Here is a 23,220-nt window from a genome sequence, read left to right as displayed (position 1 = left end):
TATGTCTGTCGTGATATTACCTAAGTATCTGTTTCCTACAACTTGGCCTGAGTGGAATTAGTTTTGTTTTATGTTCTGTCGGAATTTCTCAAACCCCTTTCTCAGAGAAGTTAGATACTATGATCACTAGCTAGATAATATGCTAAATATTGGATAGAATCAGGCGTTAACTGTTTCTTGCTAATATGCTAAATCTCAAGTTTTAGAGCAGTACTTAGGTATGTCATCCTGGATAATGACCACAGAATAATATTCCTGATGGAACTGTTCTCCTGTAGAATCTGGTCACGCTTATACGTATAATTTATATGTATATACACTGGTATATAATAGTACTTTTTATATTTATCTAAAAAAAATAAGTCAAAGAAAGAAAATTCAAATTAAGATGCGAAAATCAAACAAATTTCACGCGGATGTAGAAAGAGGCGCACAACAGCGAGTATAGTATAATAGGTTGCGCAGTTTTCAGCAAATGACTTGTGTGGATAAGTAAACGACAAGATCCCCGAAGGCCGCGTCGCGCGTCGCCGGGGTGATGTATGACGCGAGCGCATTTGCATGCAATATCCGGCGGAGCGCACGCTGGAGTGACCGGCGAGAGCGACTGAGGGAATTGGGGAACACATTTTCACATTACATTATTCAGATTCATGAAAACGTTTAGGCGTTTAACCGTTATGCGCGTCGATATATAAAAAAATAAGAATGATTTATTTTTTTATTCTTTTGTTTGTAAAAAATGGAAATATAGGCTTAACTCTTTTTCTTAACTCTTTTTTTTTTTCGTAAAATCATAAAATAAATTAATCTTTTTTTCTTTTTTGTCAGCCCTAGCACAGACTACGGTCTATTTGTGCTGCAAAATTCCAAACACCAGTCTGTTTTTTATCTAGTTCTTTGGTCTATAAAAAATGGTGAAAAATGTTTCTAGAATAGAATAGAATAAAATTTATTCGTTGAAACCGACACATAAACATAGTATTACAAATAATGACGCTTATACAAAACTAAAAATAAAAAAAATAAAAAAAAAATATAAACCCTAAAATATAAAATTTAAAATATAAAACTTAAAAACTAACTTAACTTAAACAGTGTATTATGTATGTATTATGTGTCGTGCCAACGAAAGCGTGCTTTTCTCTTTAAATTAAGTCTATTACTAAATAAATAAATAGAATAAATAAATAAAGATATCTGACGACTCACTGCGATCGTCTGAAATACTACAGTAAAATTGTTTGTCTGTCACTTGGTAGGTATATTTTGATGTTGTTTTAAGTATATTTACATTCATGAGCTCAGAATTTTCTCCTCTTTCACTCGACATCCCACTCGATACAGTACCAAAAAAAATTTTTAGGAGACCTCCACTTTTTTTGATGTAACACCCGTTACGTCAATTTTTTCGTATAAAATATAGCCTACTATCTGATGCCCGCACCTTCGTCCGCGTGGATTTACGTTTTTCAAATCCCGCGGGAACTCTTCGATTTTCCGGGATAAAAAGAAGCCTATGTCTTAATACAGCGTATAATCTATCCCATTTTAATTTTCAGCCAAATCCGTTCAGTAGTTTTTGCGTCATTGAGTAACAAACATCCAAAAATCCAAATATCCACACTTTCACATTTATAATATAATCCAGTAATTTAATAATATGAGATGGAAAGTTTTCAGAAGGTTATGCAAATTGGTGGTTTTATAGATTTCGATGTGCTCTTCCCGAATTTTTATTTTGCCACCTCGTACCTTTGCCGCTCGCGCCGCCATCTTGGAAAAATGGCGCCCAAAAACAGTTTTTTCACGATAACTTCTTTCCCACTCATTTTACGATAAAAATGGCTATGTAACAATTAAACTAGAGACAATTTCCTACAATTTGTGTAGTCACCTTTTTTTGTAGACTCAATAGTTTCAGCGTACGAGCGCCACAAAGCCCACTCCAACACTCATTTGGCTAAATAACTCATTTCCACACCACCATGTGGTAGAGTGAGTGGCGTGTTTTTTTTTATGGTATCTCCAGGAGACGGTAGTCACCTTCAATTTAAGCCATCAGTTTGTCCAGAGAATACTAACACTCTTCAGAATTCTGCTCGAGATAAGAGTAAATATACTGCATCGCAGTTTCGATCTCACGTGCATATGAGCCTTTTTTTTGGGTTTTAAACCCAAAAGATGCCCATGGGACCTTATTACTAAGCCTCCGCTGTCATCCGTTTGCTTCTCCGTCCGTCCGTCTGTCTGTCAGCGCGCTGTATCTCATGAACCGTAATAGGTAGAAAGTTGAAATTTTCACAGAATGTGTATTTTTATTGCCGTTATAATAACAAATAATAAAAAATTCAAAATGGCCGTCATGAAAAAAATAATAAAAAAGAGCATTACTTCTTGTATTATGGTACGGAACCCTTCCTATGTGAGTTGGACTCGCACTTGACCGATTTTTCGGCGTCTCGAGCATGTTTATAATGTGGTCGCAGTCAATACACAATATCACAATTCGTGCATGAAAAATTTTACCACGCACTACAAACTAAAAAAATAAAAAAATGGGTCAAGTGCAAGCCCAACTCGCACACGAAGGGTTCCGTACCATCAAACAAGAAATAACATTACCTTTTGTTTTTTTTTTTCATGTCAGCCATTTTGAAATTTTTATTATTTGTTGTTATAACTGCAATAGAAATACACATTTTGTGAAAATTTCAACTCTCTATCTATTACGGTTCACGAGATACAGCCCGCTGACAGACAAACAGACGGACGGACGGATGACAGCGGAGACTTAGTAATAAGGTCCCGTTGGCATCCTTTGGGTTCGAAACCCAAAAAAAAGGTTCATATTCACATGAGATCTAAACTGCGATGCAGTATATTTACTCTTATCTCGAGCAGAATTCTGAAGAGTGTTAGTATTCTCTGGACGAACTGATGGCTTAAATTGAAGGTGACTCACCGTCTCCTGGAGATACCATAAAAAAATCACGCCACTCACTCTACCACATGGTGGTGTGGAAATGAGTTATTTAGCCAAAACGAGTGTTGGAGTGGGCTTTGTGGCGCTCGTACGCTGAAACTATTGAGTCTACAAAAAAGGTGACTACACAAATTGTAGAAAATTGTCTCTAGTTTAATTGTTACATAGCCATTTTTATCGTAAAATGAGTTGGAAAGAAGTTATCGTGAAAAAACTGTTTTTGGGCGCCATTTTTCCAAGATGGCGGCGCGAGCGGCAAAGGTACGAGGTGGCAAAATAAAAATTCGGAAAGAGCACATCGAAATCTATAAAACCACCAATTTGCATAACCTTCTGTAAACTTTCCAGATAAGCCCCTTTTTGACGACCAAATTACTGGGCTAATATTATTAGTAGGATGTCACCCGGACCTTTACAACGAATCAATTGACACCCTCAATCATCAAAATCGGTCCAGTAGTTTAAGAGGGCTCTCTCTGTCACTCGTTTCCACTCGTTTCATACAAACGTAGTTCCAATTTCATTTGAATATTAAGCAACCAAAGTCCATGAAATTTTGCAGACATATTCTAGAAACTAATATCTATGTCTGTGGTTTGCCAGATTTCTGTTAAAATATTCGGTTTCAAAGTTACGCGGTCTTAAAAAATTTCATACAAATCTTGGAGCCCCTGTAATTTTAAAACTACATATTTTTAGAAAAATCTAAAACACCACAGACACAGATATTAGTTTCTAAAATATGTCTGCAAAATTTCATGGACTTTGGTTGCTTAATATTCAAATGAAATTGGAACTAGGATTGTATGAAACGAGTGGAAACGAGTGACGGAGAGAGCCCTGTTAAGCACTACGATGAAACACGCAGGATTTGGATACAAATATACATACACACATAGTACATACATTTAGGCCTGCTAAAATCATAACCCTTCCTTTTGGCTTAGCCACAGTCGGCTAAAACTGCCACTGTGTGATTAACGGATGGGGCTCACGACGCTCGGCAGTGTGGCACCTGATGCACAGAAAGAGAAGAGTGCACTCGGTCACCGGTGATACAACACCCGGGCTCGTCCGCCGGCGGCCGGAGCGCGGCGCAGCTGTCCGGCGACGCGACGCGACGCGACGCGGGGCGCGCAGTCTCCGCGGACCGCGCTAAGCTATAAATCCTCGACTTCTCGCTTCACTATCCAAGCGTTTAATGCGGAAATAAGGCTGTCCAAACTTTTAAATGGATCGCTTTAGATCAGATGTTTTTATTTATAATTGATTACACGCTAAACATTGATCTATCGCCGAAAATTCCCCTTTTGCTTTCTATCGCTTCCTGCACACGATACGATGAAAGCGACAGAGAAATAGCACCAACTCGGAAAGGTGCAACAATTGCGGAGCGATCCCTCACTGACGACGGTCTATCGTGCACACTTCGTTAGTTCGAAAGTTGTTACTACAATAATATGCAGTCATCCGTAAAACTGTGTACACAGTGTTCATTGTAATTTTGTATCTGTGTAATTTTACTAGCTAGGTATATTTACTCACATAGGTATATTAAAGTACTCGTATTACAATAAAACGAACATATGTACCGGTCGTGTTCCAGACGGCTCGGCGAGCGGCGAGGGCGAGGGCGAGGGCGAGGCGAGCGGCGACGAGCGCGCGTCGCCGGGCGCCGAGCGCGCGCGCGCCCGCCCGCCGCCCTGCGCCGCCAGCGCCGCGTCCGCCGCCGCCTCCGCCGTGCTGGTGAGTGCGCGCCTCGCAGTCGCGTGACGAACCAGCGTCACACCGACTCTACTCGACTGGCTATTTCTTAACTTTCCTATTGGACTGATTCTGAATCCTTGGGCCTCCTGCGCCGCGAAACCACCCTCGAATGTTTCGGCGCCGTGCCCACGAGGCGGGTTCCCCACGAGGCAGGTTCCCCACGAGGTTTTATTGGCTTATTAAAAAAGTGAGTGTTTCATTACGTAGCCTGTACGTATAGTAAAAATCTCTTCCGAATCCCAACTAAGGTTAAAATGGATTTTCCTACCACCTTTCGTCGCGCATCCTTAGCTATTTTGAACATACCGCGTAACGGATCGAAAGATAGACAGATTAACAGTTGCATATAATGGGGAAGGAAGAAAGTTTCAAAGCGGATCACCGACGCGCCGACCTGGCGCTACTATAACCGAAGAATTCAGTGTAGTACACTGTACTAAATCACACTAATATTATAAAGGCGAAAGTTTGTATGTGTGTGTGTGTGTGTGTGTGTGTGTGTGTGTGTATGTTTGTTACTCCTTCACGCAAAAACTTCTGAACGGATTTGGCTGAAATTTAGAATGGAGATAGATAATATCCTGGATTAGCACATAGGCTAATTTTTATCCCGAAAAATCAAAGAGTTCCCACGGGATTTCAGAAAACCTAAATCCACGCGGGCGAAGTCGCGGGCATCGGCTAGTACGTAATATATTTGTTTATATGCGTCGCTCTCCGGACGGCCCCAGCTAGTCTCGCTGAAGGCAAGCTATACAGCTCCAGACAACTCCCCGTCCATCGTGGCGGGTAGGATTCTGTCGCGAGGCGCCGCCTACAGAGGGAAACAAGTACACTGCGCATAATATTAATCCCACGTTATTGTCGTTCCAGAGCGCGGCGGGCGCGGGCAACGCGCTGGCGCAGCTGCAGCACCTGCTGCTGACGCAGCACGGCGCGCACTCGCTGCTGCTGCACACGCAGGTGACGACACGCCATCGCGCCACTCCGCGCTGCACACACAATACTCATCATCATCATCGTCATCACCTCAGCCTATCGCCGACCCGTCACTGAGCGTGGCTTTCTTATCAGAATTAGAAACATTTAGTCCGTAGTCCACCACGCCGCGGGTTAGCAGAGTTCACACATTTTCGTGAAGGTGAAGAACTATCAGGCGTGCAGGTTTCTTCTCGATGTTACCTTACATATTTTCGCCTTCGAGAAATTGTAGATTAGTATAATTGTAGATAGACGAGCGCGGCACGAGAGACTCGTGCCCGGCTCGGTCGGTTGACGACCACGCGCTCGTCATCCCTGCTACCTGCGAGGGTCTGACTGACGGACAACATCTGCTGTCGTGGAGCACGTGGGCGCTAGCAGCTGAGCGTGTGGTGTGTTGCAGGTGCAGCAGGCCGTGGCGCAGGCGGCCGCGCAGCAGCTGCAGCAGCTGCAGGCGCGCGCGCACGCCACGCCCACCTGCGGTAATGCTGCATTCTACCTCTATTCGCACCACTAACGCATGTCATACTCAGCGTCTCTTAATATCTTAGTAATGAAACTAGTTCTATACGTTCTAAACTTTATTTTACTCAAAAACCTTATCAGAAATCAGAACACAATGTAAAATGTAGAAGGTGCCATATCGTGAGCTCAGCGGCCATCCCTGCCGGCGAGCGATCTCTGCGTCAGCTCAATGATGCGCGTGTAAATGTAACGCGATCTTCGTTGTACCTATTTTGCTTCCTTTTTGTCCCCCTACCGAGAGTCACCGGTAGAGATCGCTCATAGGGATAAGTGCATCCCCTCTTTAAAAAAGTAATAAGCATTTCTGTGTGGTGTGTTCGGTGCAGAGGCACGCTCGCCGTCGCCGCGCCGCAGCCCGCCCGGCGCCGCCGCCTTCCTCACGCCGCACACGCCGGGCCCGGGCCGCGCGCGCTCGCCCCCGGCGCACGCGCACGCGCTGCACGCGCACTCGCCGCTGGGCGCCGCGCACTCGCCGCTGCACGCGCACGCGCACAAGCCGCGCGCGCTGGACCCCGCCGACGACACGGCCGACCTGGAGGAGCTCGAGCACTTCGCCAAGACCTTCAAGCAGCGCCGCATCAAGCTCGGTGAGTGCGCGCCCTCCGCGCGTGTCGCGCGGCCGAGCGGCGACTGACGGGCGCTTGTGTGTGCAGGGTTCACGCAGGGCGACGTCGGGCTGGCGATGGGCAAGCTGTACGGCAACGACTTCTCGCAGACCACCATCTCGCGCTTCGAGGCGCTCAACCTCAGCTTCAAGAACATGTGCAAGCTGAAGCCGCTGCTGCAGAAGTGGCTCGAGGACGCAGACTCGTCGCTGAGCGGCGGCGGCGGCGGCGCGGCGGGCGGCGCGGCGCTGGCCGAGGCCGTCGGGCGGCGTCGCAAGAAGCGCACCAGCATCGAGAGCGGCGTGCGCGTGGCGCTCGAGAAGGCCTTCCTGCACAACCCCAAGCCCACCAGCGAGGAGATCGCCGCGCTCGCCGACTCGCTCTGCATGGAGAAGGAAGTCGTGCGCGTGTGGTTCTGCAACCGCCGCCAGAAGGTGAGTGCCGCCCCTCGGCCCTCGCCGCCCCGCACTCACCCCCACTCACCCTCCTCTCCCTCCGCAGGAGAAGCGCATCAACCCGCCGGCGGGCGAGGCGGGCGGCGCGGCGTCGCCCGGCGCCGGCGCGCTGCTGCACCCGCTGGCGCACGCGCTGCCGCCGCACGTGCACGCGCACGGGCACCCGCACCCGCACGCGCACCCGCACGCGCACGCCGCGCTGCAGGCCGCCGCGCTGCAGCCGCTGGCGCTGCTGGCGCGCGCGCCGCGCGACTGACCGCTACATATCGTGTAAATAGCCCCGCGCCGGGCGAGGACTCACAGTGTACATAGCGCAGGCTCCGAGCGCGCCCGCGCCCCCCGGCCCCCGGCCCCCGGCCCCCGGCCACGCCCGCAGAGAACTATTGTGTAATATAGATAGAAGTGATATTAAAGGCGATTCGCTGTCGACTCTACATCGACTATTGTGTCGCGTTTCGGGTGGCCTGGGTCGCGCGCGATTCTCGCCGCTGACGAGCTCGGTCGCACGTCCACCTCGCTCGGCGAGCCCGGCGAGCCCGGCGACCTGCGACCGACCCCGCAGCGGGCGCGCGCGCGAGCGCGACGTAGTGTAAGTTTATATGATAATGTGAAGTTTATTTATGTGAGGCGGTCCGCGGGCCGCCCTGTACAGAACCCATATCACTTAGCGCATAACGCGTAGTTAAGGTGGATGTGTAGAAAACTATCTATATGTTACAATAAAACATGATAGATGACTCTGAGGGATTTTTATTTTACCTTCTACCCACAACATGTTTATATATCGCCTTTTCGTTTGTTTTGGTCACAGCTTAGAAACTAGTATATGTATGAATTTTCAGTATTTATCGATGAAATGCAGTATAATGTTATGTTACATAACTATTGAATTTCATATTCCTAACTAGTTTAGTTTATGAGATAGATAGATAAAAACGATCTAAATCTGACAACCTTGACGGCCCTCCATTTCTTTATTTTAATAAAGCAAATTCAAAAAGCATATTCGTACTCGTACATGGATTCTAGACATTGCTACCACATGCTAAGTAAAGAAAAAAAATATTTTTTTCCGGCTCCTTTTTCATGTATGGGTGCCCCCCTGAAAAATATTTGTTTTACACCAAATACCAAAATTTCAGGATCGTAAGTAATTTCGTTGACGTACTGGAGTCGTGTGACATGCGGACAGACAGACAAACAGTAGAGTGACAAGGCTTCCGGTTTTATCGTTTGGATACGGAAACCTAAAGAACACATTGATTGTATATTAGGACGAGTTAATATTACAAGTATTTACTTTATTAATTTATTGAACATTTTACACCAAATTTTGTAGACCAAAGCACTAGATAAAAACTAAGACTGGTGTTTGCAATTTGTAGCCCAAATTGACCGAATTGTAGTCAAAGTGATGATCGCGGTTTACATCTAGCTTCATGCACAGATCTGTGTACAGTTGTGCGAGTGACTCCTGGATGTAGCCTGGTCTCTGTCACGCCTCGGCTGCAAGCGCCTGGTACTTTTGAGTTGCAAAATCAGACTTAGTTCATTCTATATTCAGCCTTAAATAAATATAAATGATAAATAGAACTAAAAATGATATTAAGTAATTATTCACTAATACTACAATTACCAAAGGAAGAGAGATATAAAAGTGCACCGCTGACTGGTGAGTTTACGTTTGCATTTAGATTCAGCTGTAATGTACACCCGCCCTGTACTGGGAAGGACTCGCACACTCTAACGATATCTATAAAAAGCTTAATAATTTACACGGACTAAACTAATTATTTTATGAATAAAATCCAAAGTTGAGGTACGTCCGTCCGTCTTCCAATAAGAGTAATATTCCGTAAGTTTAGATTTGCTATTATATTCGTGAAGGCGTACTGCCGAGGAAAATAATAATACTAATGAACTAAACAAAGTGAGCTTGACCCGAGTTTACTTGCGCGAATTGAGGTACCCTTCTCCGTTCATCTGTGTGTCCGTCAGAGCCTTCGTTCATCGTTCATTTATTCATGGTCTAGTCTGGAACATGATACGTACTTACCTAGTACCCATCTAAGTATAAAGATATGATTCGAAAGTATGTAGTTTATCTGAATGAATGACTTTTCTCTAACGTTACACTACTAACTTTGACAATGATCCTAAAGAATGTTTATAAAATTACTAGCTGATGCCCGCGACTTCGTTCGCGTCGATATTGGTTTTTTAAAAATCCCGTGGGAACTCTTTGATTTTCCGGGATAAAAAGTAGCCTATGTGCTAATCCAGGGTATAATCTATCTCCATTTTTAATTTCAGCCCAATCCGTCCAGTAGTTTTTGCGTGAAGGAGTAACAAACATACACACACACACACACATACAAACTTTCGCCTTTATAATATTAAAGTGTGATTGTACTAGGAATCTAGAAAGAAGAAATTAGAGAATAATATTGCTGGCAGAGGAAAATAGGTGGCATTTTTTTAATATTTTATAACTAAGTTGGTAAGTAGGTACTTTTATTTTATACTTATCTAGTCTGCCGACTCGGGGACGATTAAAATTAACTTTTTTAGAAGTGTTTCCACAAGTCTTATCCAAAAATAGTTTTTTTGTACTAAAGCACCCTGGAGACTAAGTACATACAGAATTCAAATCTATGACCCCCCACTCCCCAGGCACGGTAATATTATCTATACAGTATTCTAACTCGGCCGTATCTTTGAAATAAATACCTACAGCTGCGCGGTACGTAAACATGCGGTAGGGCTGCCCGCCTCCAGCAGTTTAATTACATTTGCCTACTTTGTGTTTCCATCTAGTTTTGTGATTGTAAATATACTTTTTTTATATAAACAAATAAAATACTTTGTGAATTGCATAGGAAATGTTCAAAAAAATGCGTGTTGTTTTTTGATTGGTAGATTTAATTAAAAAACCATGTTTATGATTGAATAACAAATCGGTCTTATAATTTGAGACCGAAAAATATTTGCACGTAGGAAATTAAACGAACGTTACGAATTATTAAATTTTAAAGTTTAAAAAATCCGCATCCCTATAAAGCTTTTAATCAAAAATTGTTTTGGGGAACATGGGAAAGATAGAGAAAAAGGAATAAATGTCGTTTACTTGGTTGCAGCTACTTTACAATTTATATATTTGGTTTTAAACGAAGTTCGGAACATTTTCTCCATTTTTTGTATATATTCCACAAAATCATCGCTGGGTACAATCAAAAAAGTTTGCGAATTAATCTTATTGTAGTCCCGGTACCTTAAATACCGACATTCTGAGCTGAAATTGTGGCTTCTTTGATCGGGTTTCACATACAACGAAAAAATCGCGCGGTTATTGTTAGAAAAACAAAACACCGCCCGTTCGTCACTGCGGCACAGTCGCGACTGTCTGCGTGTCGAGCGCCTGCCGACATCGTGGTGCGTAGGTATAGCTCGCGTTTCGTCCGTTTGTATGAAGTTGGAATACTGTACATACCATTACCGTGCCCCAGGCGAGATTCTGCGCCAAACAACCACTAAGCTATAAAATTAAAATGTCTCCTACCACACCACGTCGGGTAAGGTGAGCTCGATTAATTAACAATATAATCATTAGACTAATACGATTCTAAAATCGGGGCCCCGGGAGACCTTAAACCCGACCTCACATTATGTATAGCCGACTCAGTGCTGCACTACCGCTCGACATGCGCACAGTTCAAGTCAGTCCAAAAGTCTTCACATGCATATACCTACATATTAATTCTCAGTAAAGTAGTAGGTATTTTATTTATTTATTTATTTATTTAGTAATAGACTTAATTTAAAGAGAAACATTTTTCACCATTTTTTATAGACCAAAGCACTAGATAAAAAACAGACTGGTGTTTGGAATTTTGCAGCCCAAATAGACCGTAGTCTGTGCTAGGGCTGACAAAAAAGAAAAAAAGATTAATTTATTTTATGATTTTACTCCTATATTTCCATTTTTTACAAACAAAAGAATATAAAACAAAGAATAAAAAAAAAAAAAAAAAAAAATTAAAAAAAAAATTTTTGTGCAACAGTGTTTATATAATAATATTTCCAAAAAATATATAAAGATAGGATAGGATAAAGTTTAGATTATAGCATTGAGTTTCAACAGATCTTGTCATAAAGGCATTTAAAACTTTCAAAACCGGATTCTAGCAAAAATTTCTTTATATAGATTTTTAGTTTTCTCTTTAAGGAATTACGCTGGGCATATAAAAGCAGTTTGGATATCTCCAAAGGAAGATTATTAAACAGTTTTGGCGCCGCAGCTGTAAAATGTCTACTCGTAAATCCAGATGTTCGTCGAGGAACTGAACATCTTTGTTGCCTTTGCCTGAGGTGACTGGGAGTTTGCTCAAACGTAAAGTCGTCTATATATTTTGCCATATACATTGTTAGTTGCCATATGTATATTTTTCTTGGTGTTAGTACTTTACTCAGCTTAAATAGTTCTTCTGTAGGGAATCGTCGATTTTTTCTTAAAATAATTTTGAGATTGAGTTTTTGAGCCTTATTGAGTTTGTCTAATAAAGTTGATCCACATGAACCCCATGCTATGATGCCATACAATATTAACGACTGAGTTAAAGAGCAATACACTGTTAAGAGTAGTTTGACACTCATAATATTTCTTAGATCTTGTATGTACAACACATTGTAACTACACCGCTTCCAATGACCTGGCGCGACCCACGTGCCGCGTCATACGACACGCGCACACCTCCGCGCGCTGCGGTGCGGTGCGGCGCGCGGCGTGAAGGTGGAGGCTTGACCTTAATGCGCGCGTGATATCACGAGCGTTATCATTCGAGATTAGACACCGCCGCGCGCGCACCGACCGTGCAGCGCCGCGCAGTGAGCAGTGAGCAGCGTGCAGCGTGCAGCGTGCAGTGTGCGGGCGGACCGCGCCATGAGGAGCAGGGACCGCCTCGACGAGCTGCGCCACGTGAGTACAGCGCCGCTCACGTTGCGGCGGCGAGCTGACAATATACTGAGCCGCAGTCTAAACTAACATAAAGCCTCTTTCTAATGAATATAACAGTGTACAAAGAATTGTGCAGTTCTGGGAACATTGCGGTCATGATCTTGCAGAGCTTGTCCTACACTTGCCTGTTGTTTGCATCACTGACTTGTGAACGATGACATGCAAGATCAAACTTTACCTATTTCAAGAGTTAGCGACGCGACCCGCTGTGCCTACTCGGCCGCATAACTCTCCGTAAATTATACTCTACAATGAAATCAATAAAATTTTAAAAGAATTGAAAATATTAAATAATATGAATAACTTAATAATCTAACTGAAACCTCTGAGACTCTGCTGCAATGATGGACGTGTCACAAGCGAATTACCTAATTGTTATACAGTAAATACCTACTACCTAGAGTACCTAGTGTACATAATAGGTGCAATTTGGAAATCTGAACACTCGGTAGCTCTGCCTACGCCGAGTTGAAAAGAAGTTTTATTTATGTGTCAGAAAACAGTTACCTATTACCTATTTGTTAATGAGACTATTATTAAGTAGGTACGCAGAAGCGAGCATTATCAACTACTTATAAACAATTTATTAATTGCACTTTAAAAAGCAATGACATAACTAAAAGCAATTTGTGGGCAAACGAACGTAGTTAATATATAACCTAGTGTTGTCATCATTTATTTAGAATGTATTTGTACTAAGTACTGCGAGGCCGGACCGCGGCCCTCCGCGTAGCATCCCAGCTGATAAGATATCATAGAGATTTGCACGATTTCCACATTACTGGCGGCGATAACCGATAGCGAGTGATATCTGTAGAGTATCAACACAGGTATCAAGCACCAAACAAGCCATAGACACTACTTTCCATTGGTCTAACCTATTCAACAAAACACTATTTTAAGATTAGAAAATATGAAAATTCACAAACCCAAAAACTTCAGTACAAACTATGACTTGTGAGTAAGTTCAAGCTACAGTTGCACAGTTTCCGAAACGCCGTTCCATGTTCAGTTTAGCGGAGCGGCCGAATTGTCGAAGACTGTGTTGTGAAAACGTAAGGTGGTGCGACAAAACTGATCTCAAATCAAATTCGTACGTGTAGGTCGACTTATCATAGATTCCGTATTTCAAAATAAACATTACGATGAAACCATCGTTAAGTTCGCGTCTTTGCAACGTTCGTTATCTCCAGATAATATGAATTTCGTTTTGGAAACTGGGCATTACATTATATTTCCCGAGATTCGGGACCGGGGACTCCCCGAAGCCGCTACTGGCCGGCCGCGGCTGGGCACTAGCTCCGGAGCAGACTGTGCTGAGCGAGGTGGTGTGACGTGTTGCAGCTGGCGCAGCAGGCGGGCGTGTACCCGGACAGCGAGCCGCCCGTCGCGCCGCGCGCGCCGCTCAGCAAGGACATCGACGAGCTGCTGCGAGAGGTACTGCCCTCCTCCGCACGAGTGCGCGCCCGTCTCCCGTGCGGAGGCTGCTCGCCTAAACACCTCCGGACGATACGGACGTAAACATGCGTCTGTTCTCTCAGACAGCGCGAGTAACGACAGCTTGACTGACTGACTGACATGCTTACGCTTCACTTGGTGTATGTAACACCGAATGGATTGATAAATCACGCGTCGTCGGTCGAAGCGCTACTCTCCCGTCCGCGTGCTGCGCGGAGAAGGCGTCAGTGACTGCGGCACCTCGATTGCATTGAACCTTAAGAGACCTTCATTTTCGGAAGTAAATGTTCGCTATCTCAGTGCATGCGACCCGCGTCACAGTCAGCTGCTAGTGCGCTGCGTGCTAGGCGCGTGCAACGTACCTAACGGCGCGCGCCTCGTTGTGCTAATTAAGCTTATTAATTGTTTACGCAGCGCGCCCGGATCCGGTGAATTTATTCGCGGACTCCACAATTCATTGACTCTAGTTTATGTTGATTTTATTGTTTCTAATGACGAGTACAAAACGTGAATAATGAGCCGGGAATGTGGCGCGGACGTGGTTATGGACTTTTATAGTAAAAACGTGCCTTCGCTTATAACGAATACCATCACTGCCAGCTGATGTCGATAATATTGAAGGATTATTTACATACATTCAAGCAGTGACTGTGACGTTAATGTTTACACGAGCGATTAGTGTGATGTAGTGTTAGTTGTCTGTTTATCGCGTAGGCAGATGGCCCGCTCGGCCTCCACGCGACGCGTGACGTCACGCGGTGAGCGTCGCGCGCGCTCCGGCGCTGCACATTCGCATTGTAAATGGCAAACACTGCTATACTTTTCTGATTTACGATTTCATCTCAATGTTAATGATGCACGGAGGGGAGACGAGGGGTTCGAGGCCCCCGACTATTATTCTAAATTGTTATTGTCAAGCTACGAGTTCTTCCGAGGACCCGACCTCAGCTCCGCACGGACGAAAGGAATACATAGGTCAACCGATAACCAAAATCGGCCACCCATCCAATTACCGCCCAAGATTGAATCAAATTACCAGCGCACAACTATAGTTTGAGTGGTGTGCCGCCCTTGTAGATAACGTAACTCGAAAATTATTTCCCGGCCAGCGGCCGCAATGTTGCTAGAGCGTCGTTCGTCCACAACGGCCTGCGTCGGTGTGGTTGACGTGTCGTGGTTGAGTGTCGTGGTTGAGTGTTGTCGCGGGGTGTTGCAGGTGGAGCCGGTGCGGATGTGGATCCTCGACGTGGAGCGCAACACGCAGCTCATCCGCCGCCTGCACGCCGACCCCACCTACACCTCCAACAGACGTGAGTACCCCGCTCCGCTCCGCTCCTCTCCGCCGGAGCCGGTCCTCCAGCTGCGAGCACGCCGCGCGGGTCACCGAGGACGTGTCAGAGTGAGGCTGGGGATCCCGGATACCCCTCACGGCGGTCCGCCGCATCCGTGCGTCTCGACGCAGTCTGCGTCCCACCCTCGGCCTCGTAGTCCACGCGTACTCACATTCTACCGACGTGGTACTCCCAAAGTGCTAGGTGATAACTCATCGTTACCGTGTGTAAAACGTCCTACAAAGAATACCTAACTTAGACTATATTATTATCTCATTTGAAAACATAGAACAGAAACAATATGTCATTAGTTATTACAATATGTAAGCCTGCGATGTAAGTTGTACACACGCGGCACCGCTCGTGTCGCAGCGCGACGGCGGGCGCTGAGTCTGTTGTCACATTGTCCTACACGATATCGTAGCACAAGTGCAAGAGATTCCGAGCTTTTGTTTCTAGAGCCTTCATTCCAAATGAAGTCAACATTTGCTTTAGGTGGAACGTCTGACGTCAGAGGTGCCCGGGCGCCTCTGTAGCTAACTCGCCCACACGTAGTACAGCGGCGCGGCTCAGAGTTGCAGGAGCAGCTGGACGCGCTGGCCACGGCGTCGCACGCGCTGGGGCTGAAGGCGTGCGGCGCGCTGCGGCAGCTGGCGGCGCGCGCGCGCTCCGGCGCGCCGAGCGGCGCGGCGAGCCGCATGGCGCGCCTGCAGTTCGCCGCCACGCGCCGCCTGTGCGACGCCGCGCTCGCGCGCCACGAGCGCGCGCTGCAGGCGCTGCGCGACCAGCAGCACCGCCTGCTGCACGAGCAGATCAGACTCAGTACGTCACCTCACCACATGCTTACCGTTCTTGTTTCGGACGTCGGTTAAAATATCTCACAATAATGTGTTGTTTCAGCGAATGTCGCGATATCTGAGGAGGAGTGCGAGCACCTGCTGGAGTCCAACAACATCGCTCTGTTCGTCGACAACGTAAGTGTAACGCGAGCCCACGCGCTACGAGCTTCTCCACTCCGCTTCCTCGGCAGACTTATCAAACGTACTAAGACTCGATTTCACCATCCACCACTCCAACACTCCATTTGTTAATTTGACATCCTCCATCAACCCTGTATATTCCGTCCTGTATCAATGATTGTAGCTAGCTTCCAGATTTATTGACATCTGAGATACATCGATTCCAACTTTTAGAATCGCGATATCTCAGGAATGGTGACTTCGTGGATATATAATTTTAATGATCTACAATTTTTGTCTGACCTATTTTATCCGTTTAGCTGGAAAATGTAAAAAATCCATTTTTGTAAACTTTGACCTTGAATAATTTACGGCCTTGGATGATTAGTCCGAGCTTGCGATGCGTGAGCGAAATTTCATGTGACTTTTGAGACAACTTTTAGAACGCTAAAATGAAGGCATATTCCCTCTCATTTCTGACTGACCCCTTTTAAACAGACTTCAAAAAAGGAGGAGGTATTCAATCAGTCAGAATCTTTTTTATTATTTAGGCTAAAGTGACTGAGAATAGTTACACACACACAGACGCAACCAATCTTTACGACTATAATAATCTAAAATTTTCAGTTTCCACATTAAATTTACCAGAAAAAAAAATCCGGTAGACTGTGTCTATAAAATAAACAAGGTTAGTCTTAAGGAAGTTTATAGTATGAGAGACCTTGGTGTTATTGTAGACTCGGCTTTAAGTTTTCGTCCACATATCGAGCAAATAACATCTAAAGCTTCAAAAATATCCGGACTAGTATTCAGACAAATGAAAATATTCAAGGACCCCAGTTTATCTATACTGGTCTTCAACAGTGTTGTCCGTAGCATCCTTGAATATTGTAGCACTGTATGGAGTCCAGGGTATCAAGTTCATTCTGATAGAATAGAACGAATTCAAAAAAGGTTTCTATACCATCTAACTTACAATGACTTCAAATGTGACAAATTGTTTTCATACGAATCTCGTCTCTCTTACTATAAAATGAAATCCCTTAGAGACCGTAGAAAGATTACGGATGTCATTTTTCTGGCAAAATTAATAAAGGGTCTCATTGATGCGCCTGAGTTACTTGAACGCTTGAAGTTCGTTGTGCCCCGTGACTGTAGCCGCTTACACAATCGCAAGACGTTCTGTTTGCCTCAAACCAAAACCAAGCTTGGGCATCATAGTCCGCTATATAGAATGCAGTCTCTTGCAAATAGTTACAGAGATGTTATAGATATCTTCTGTGACAATATACCAAGAATAAAAAGTAAGTTAAGTACACAGATAAGTAATTGTTAGAAAGTAGTTTGTATAAGGTTTTTCCTATTTTGTTAGTAGCTGTTCTGGTTTAAGTTTTTGTTCCTTGTTTGTTAAGTTTATTTTGTGTTGCGCTGTAGTTTTGTACCTACATACTTTAATAGTGCATGCCGAGTCCACATCGAGAAGACGCAATTGCGCGCATGTTTCTTTGTCCATTTATCTTCTTGTATTTTTTCTTACCAATTGTAGTCGGTTTTGTGGACTGAATAAAAAAAAAAAAAAATGAGCCTCCTGCTAACTTCTTTGCTCCTGGTACTTGACTCCTGGAACAACATTTGACGTCAGGTTCAGACGTGAGGTGATGTGCCTGCGTATGCGCGCTGACTGCCCGCAGTGTTGGAAGAAGTCAACTTTGACTGAAGAAGCAATAGCGCGGCCGAGCAAATGCCACTTCGCAACTGGGAGATAAAAGAGTCCATCTAGCACATAGTACAGACGAGTATAATATACAATGTATTAGTGTATGTGAACTATCATCGTGTATCAATGTGTGAGGCAGGTGTCGCGACACCGGTGACACCATGACACCATGGGACACATTTAAGTTTCACTCCTACTAAAAAGTTGCTCAACGCGGCTAAAGGGACGTAGCTCGGCCCGGATTTCTGGTAGGGCGTCTCCGTTGAGCGAGTGTCTTGTCGGTTGCAGCTGCACGCGGAGACGGCGGAGGCGCGGCTGGCGCTGCGCGAGGCGGAGGCGCGGCGCGACGAGCTGGCGCGCGTCGAGCGCTCGCTGCACAGCGTGCGCGACCTGTTCCTGCAGCTGGCGCACCTCGTCGCCGCGCAGGTGCGTCGCCCAGCAGTCGTCGCTCGAGCCGGCGCGCGTCGAGCGCCCAGTTGGCGGTACTGACTCAGCAAATGATTGGTTGCAGCAAGAGCAGATCGACAGCGTGGAGTTCTTCGCGCTGCAGGCCTCCGAGCACGTGGAGAGCGGCGGCCACGAGCTGCTGCAGGGCACCGTCAGCCGCCGCAGGACGAGGAAGGTACGACGCTAGTGGCTCACCGGTTGCTCGGCATTACCGTGCCACCGGTGACACCGACCCGTAAAAAAGTCCGAGATAGCTTGGTAGTTAATATAATCTGTCTTTCTAGATTGACACACAATGGTCATTTTTACGACTTTATTTGACGAAGTAACTGTGGTGCTCCCCGGGCGACGCCGGGCTGAGATACTTGACATTTCGTTTTTTTTATAGAAAAAGATGGGCCTCATCGTTTGCCTCGCGGCCGGCTGCCTCGTCGTGCTGCTCGTGCTGGTGCTGAGCTGAGACTCATGACTTCATACCAGGTGTACTGCGCGAACCAGCTCGCGACTCCCGCGTCGCCTCCAACCTACTTACATCGACGGTTCCCGAGACAAGAAGAAGCTTATTTATTGATAGTCCGCTCCGTAGACCTCATAGTCATTAATATTATAGTTTTGTAAACCCCTTAATTTATTTTAATATTTAAGATCCTAGTCATAATATTATTACTTTTAATAAATAATAGTTTAGTTTAATATCCCAGGTCCATTTTAAAAGGTTTTATTAATGTGTGAACGGTCAATGAAACTAAGGCGAAACAGTAATAAAAAATGAGCAATGTTCTAAACATAATGCCCCGTACACTGTATCCTACGCTTACATAGAATGCTTGTAAATTGTAATTATAATTGTTAAAATTCATGTGAAGGAAATAAAAATATGAAGTATGAAGAGCGATGACTGCACGTATTTCAGTTACCAAAACATTAATAAATTGTTTTAAAATATCTTATTCTATTTTTATTGAAAAACTTTCACGTATAACCACAAATAAATATTCATACAAAATTTTATCTGAAAAAATCTGTTTTTCTGTCTGTCTATCTGCTAACTTCTCACAGCTCATCCGTTTCAATAATTTTAACGGGTACAGTAGACCTATACTCGGAGCTGCATCCCTGAAAAGACCAAAGGCTACTTTTTTATCCGGGAAAAACGATGACTGACTCACTGACTGACTGAAGAAGAAGCACTGGATATTAAAAAATGTGATTCCACGTAGAGCAAGTCATGGGCATCAACTAGTATAACATAAAAATACGTAGCTTAGCAGTGATAAAATTAATATCCCACCAAAAACATTTCATGTAAAAAGGTTGCCAAGACTCACAAGTTCATAATGCTTTCACTGTTAAAAAGTTATGAGATCTCTAGTAGAGCCAAGCCCCTAGCTGAGCTTAGATTTGTGCTGGCCATGGGACCTATCCCAAGTCCAAAGTATATAGCTCTTAAATGCTCTTGAGTGTATCACATTTATGACAATAAATAACAAATAACTCTACTTACAAGCTCTGATTTTACAAACTCTACATCTTGGTTAAAAAAGGACGTCTTGGCCGTTTAATGTCTCGGTAACGTCTCGGTGTCTCGGTGTAACGGTCTCTCCATCACTCACTTCATACAAACGTAGTTCCAATTTCATTTGAATATTAAGCAACCAAAGTCCATGAAATTTTACAGGAAAGAGCCTGTTAAAACCAAAATAGTCATGGGTTAAAGTATCAAACTGATCGCACATAAATGGCATTATATACATCTAAATATAAATAAAAACATACACACACATGGATGCCCCTTATAAAAGAAGACGTCCAATACGAAAGAAAAACGAAAAACCGGCCAAGTGCGAGTCAAACTCGCGCACTGAAGGTTCCGTATTCGGGTATTTTAACCAACATTTTGCACGATAAATCAAAAACTATTATGCATAAAAATAAATAAAAATCTGTTTTAGAATGCACAGGTAAATCCCTTTCATATTATATATACCCAACTTTGTTTCTTACTTTGAAAATTGAAACATATTTTAATTTTATTCTAATGATGTGACCACAAATTCGGGGTTTTCAGATTTATTCCAGTACTTCCGCTATAAGACCTACCTACCTGCCATGATCCTAGGTCAACGGGAAGCACCCCACACGACGGACAGACAGATAGACAGACAGACAGACAGACAACAAAGTGATCCTATAAGGGTTCCGTTTTTCCTTTTGAGGTACGAAACCTTAAAAACTATTCCAAGATGGAAAAATTACACTGAAATGTAACTACACTTAAAAAACCCCTGTACCTCTACTTTCATTCCTGCATAAATCCTGTAACATTCAACGATATGAAAATTCATAGTGAATTAGCACGAAGAACAATACAGATAACAAAGAAATCGGAACTAACGCAAAATGAAAACTTGATGACATATGAGCGACCAACATAACGTGTAGTTAGCGGGGTATCTTCTACGAACAAACTGCAAACAAGAAAGCAGCATTTGTAACTTGGTAAAGGTAGGGATCAATTGCTAACCGTTAGGTTATGTTAGGTTATGTTAGGTTATGTTAGGTTATGTTAGGTTATGTTAGGTTATGTTAGGTTATGTTAGGTTATGTTAGGTTATGTTAGGTTATGTTAGGTTATGTTAGGTTATGTTAGGTTATGTTAGGTTATGTTAGGTTATGTTAGGTTATGTTAGGTTATGTTAGGTTATGTTAGGTTATGTTAGGTTATGTTAGGTTATGTTAGGTTATGTTAGGTTATGTTAGGTTATGTTAGGTTATGTTAGGTTATGTTAGGTTATGTTAGGTTATGTTAGGTTATGTTAGGTTATGTTAGGTTATGTTAGGTTATGTTAGGTTATGTTAGGTTATGTTAGGTTATGTTAGGTTATGTTAGGTTATGTTAGGTTATGTTAGGTTATGTTAGGTTATGTTAGGTTATGTTAGGTTATGTTAGGTTATGTTAGGTTATGTTAGGTTATGTTAGGTTATGTTAGGTTATGTTAGGTTATGTTAGGTTATGTTAGGTTATGTTAGGTTATGTTAGGTTATGTTAGGTTATGTTAGGTTATGTTAGGTTATGTTAGGTTATGTTAGGTTATGTTAGGTTATGTTAGGTTATGTTAGGTTATGTTAGGTTATGTTAGGTTATGTTAGGTTATGTTAGGTTATGTTAGGTTATGTTAGGTTATGTTAGGTTATGTTAGGTTATGTTAGGTTATGTTAGGTTATGTTAGGTTATGTTAGGTTATGTTAGGTTATGTTAGGTTATGCTAGGTTATGTTAGGTTAGGTTAGGTTAGGTTAGGTTAGGTTAGGTTAGGTTAGGTTAGGTTAGGTTAGGTTAGGTTAGGTTAGGTTAGGTTAGGTTAGGTTAGGTTAGGTTAGGTTAGGTTAGGTTAGGTTAGGTTAGGTTAGGTTAGGTTAGGTTAGGTTAGGTTAGGTTAGGTTAGGTTAGGTTAGGTTAGGTTAGGTTAGGTTAGGTTAGGTTAGGTTAGGTTAGGTTAGGTTTTTTTTTTTTTTTTTTTTTTTTTTTTTTTTTTTTTTTTTTAATACATTGACCTCTGACGTTATCAGAGACTGTGACTGCTTTTCTGTTTTTGGCTACTCTTTCATTCCAGTTCTCGCTAACATTCTGCTCGTACTTTCATTCTTCATACTAGATCTTTCTTTCATGCATCTTCTTTCACTCGATGGGTGGGTTCCCTTCCTATCCATCTTTCTACTTTCGGGGGTGTTTTCTTTTCTTTTATTTTTATTTTATTTCTTTATTACACAAATCTAATTACATTCTTATATCTATTTACATCTATTTATATATACTATTATTTATATATACTATTTTATGATGAATAATTAACAATACGATATTGGGGACAGAGCGGATCTAATTTTTACACATGTTGGTTACTATATTCAATAATATACAAGGAACATTGTGTCTACATTAGTCCGCTCTGTTCCCAATCAGGTTACTGTTTCGCTTATTTACTTCTGTGCATATATCTTTACAATATTTAAAGAAAACATCCCTTTTTTTATTATCGTGTATGATATCCGCAATATTACCTATCGACAGTTGAATTTCGATCTCTTGTTCCAGCTTCATTCGTTTATACGCATGAACTGGACAGTCAAACAGGAGATGGGGAACAGACTCGGACACCCCGGGGTCGCAGATGCAGGACGGACTCTCCTTGCACTTGAAGCGATGCAAGTACTCGGAGAATCCGCCGTGCCCCGTCAACACCTGGGTGACGAGTCCGTCCACCTCCATTTTACTTACAACTCTGTAGGCCGCCACCGCATCAGGAAGAAATATTTTGGTGACGCCGGCCGTTTCACTGGCTCGGTACCGGTCGTTCCATTCATCAAGCGATCGCATACGAATGCTTCGCTTGATGAATGAGACGGGGCAGCTGTCGTAGTCAAATTTGCGTTTAGACTTCAGAGCAGCCTCCTTGGCCAGATTGTCGGCACGCTCATTCCCCTCCAGTCCTGCATGGGCTTTGATCCAGAACAAGCTTATACGTTTGTTCTGGAGCAAAGCGTCTCGCAGGAACCCTCTCGCTTCTACCGCCAGGGGGTGGAGAGCCTTTGGATTTTGCAGCGTCTGCAATGCTGACAATGAATCGGAGTAAATTCCGACAGATCCGGCCAAGTTTGCTGCGGCCATCCGTGCCGCCCGGCATATCGCCAGGAGCTCCGCCTGGTAGACCGTGCAGTAAGACGGTAACGCAAGCTTGAGGGCTTTGGTTTCGGCGGCGTCACTCCATATGGATAGCGCCGCCCCCACTTTGCCCTCAATCTTGCTACCGTCCGTATAGATATTGAAGTCATTGTCATTATTGGCCATAAGTTGCTCCTGGTCCATCAGGCACTTGAACTCGAGGTCGAGATGACTGGCGGGATGCGGTGACCGAAGGGCCGAGGACATTCGCTCTACCTCCCGATCCCCTATCTCTCGCTGGGGCACCCCCTTC

The 23,220-nt window shown here is 43.9% G+C and overlaps 3 protein-coding genes across 5 annotated transcripts in view; 2 read left to right on the top strand and 1 right to left on the bottom strand.

Moving 5' to 3' along the window:
- Positions 1–7,575, top strand: part of LOC123869410 (POU domain, class 2, transcription factor 3-like) — a 93,448-nt gene extending 85,873 nt beyond the window's left edge. Inside the window, exons 4-9 of the mRNA XM_045912313.1 lie at positions 4,593–4,755; positions 5,629–5,716; positions 6,138–6,216; positions 6,586–6,846; positions 6,913–7,298; positions 7,366–7,575. Of these exons, the coding sequence (XP_045768269.1) occupies positions 4,593–4,755; positions 5,629–5,716; positions 6,138–6,216; positions 6,586–6,846; positions 6,913–7,298; positions 7,366–7,575 (1,187 nt within the window). The remainder of the gene's footprint in view (positions 1–4,592; positions 4,756–5,628; positions 5,717–6,137; positions 6,217–6,585; positions 6,847–6,912; positions 7,299–7,365) is intronic.
- Positions 7,576–10,825: 3,250 nt separating this feature from the next.
- LOC123869474 lies at positions 10,826–13,670 on the bottom strand. Its single transcript, XM_045912398.1, has 3 exons — positions 13,037–13,670; positions 12,016–12,328; positions 10,826–10,964 (listed from the first exon to the last, which is right to left on the bottom strand). The coding sequence occupies exons 1-3, from the start codon at positions 13,087–13,089 to the stop codon at positions 10,926–10,928; spliced, it is 405 nt and encodes a 134-aa protein (XP_045768354.1). The 5' UTR covers positions 13,090–13,670; the 3' UTR covers positions 10,826–10,925.
- Positions 12,128–19,181, top strand: LOC123869472. 3 transcript variants are annotated; one of them, XM_045912396.1, is made up of 9 exons: positions 12,128–12,217; positions 12,253–12,294; positions 13,678–13,770; positions 15,008–15,101; positions 15,696–15,944; positions 16,023–16,095; positions 18,073–18,224; positions 18,310–18,420; positions 18,634–19,181. In XM_045912396.1, the coding sequence occupies exons 2-9, from the start codon at positions 12,259–12,261 to the stop codon at positions 18,861–18,863; spliced, it is 1,038 nt and encodes a 345-aa protein (XP_045768352.1). In that variant the 5' UTR covers positions 12,128–12,217; positions 12,253–12,258; the 3' UTR covers positions 18,864–19,181. The 3 variants fall into 3 exon arrangements, with proteins under 3 accessions (XP_045768352.1, XP_045768351.1, XP_045768353.1); XM_045912395.1 differs by having other exon boundaries at positions 12,188–12,294; XM_045912397.1 differs by having other exon boundaries at positions 12,188–12,294; positions 16,023–16,096; positions 18,087–18,224; positions 18,634–18,848.
- Positions 19,182–23,220: the final 4,039 nt, after the last annotated feature.

This window comes from Maniola jurtina, chromosome 11 (genome assembly GCF_905333055.1).
Source record: "Maniola jurtina chromosome 11, ilManJurt1.1, whole genome shotgun sequence".
NCBI lineage: Eukaryota > Metazoa > Arthropoda > Insecta > Lepidoptera > Nymphalidae > Maniola > Maniola jurtina.
This window is presented reverse-complemented; position numbering and strand designations above follow the sequence as displayed.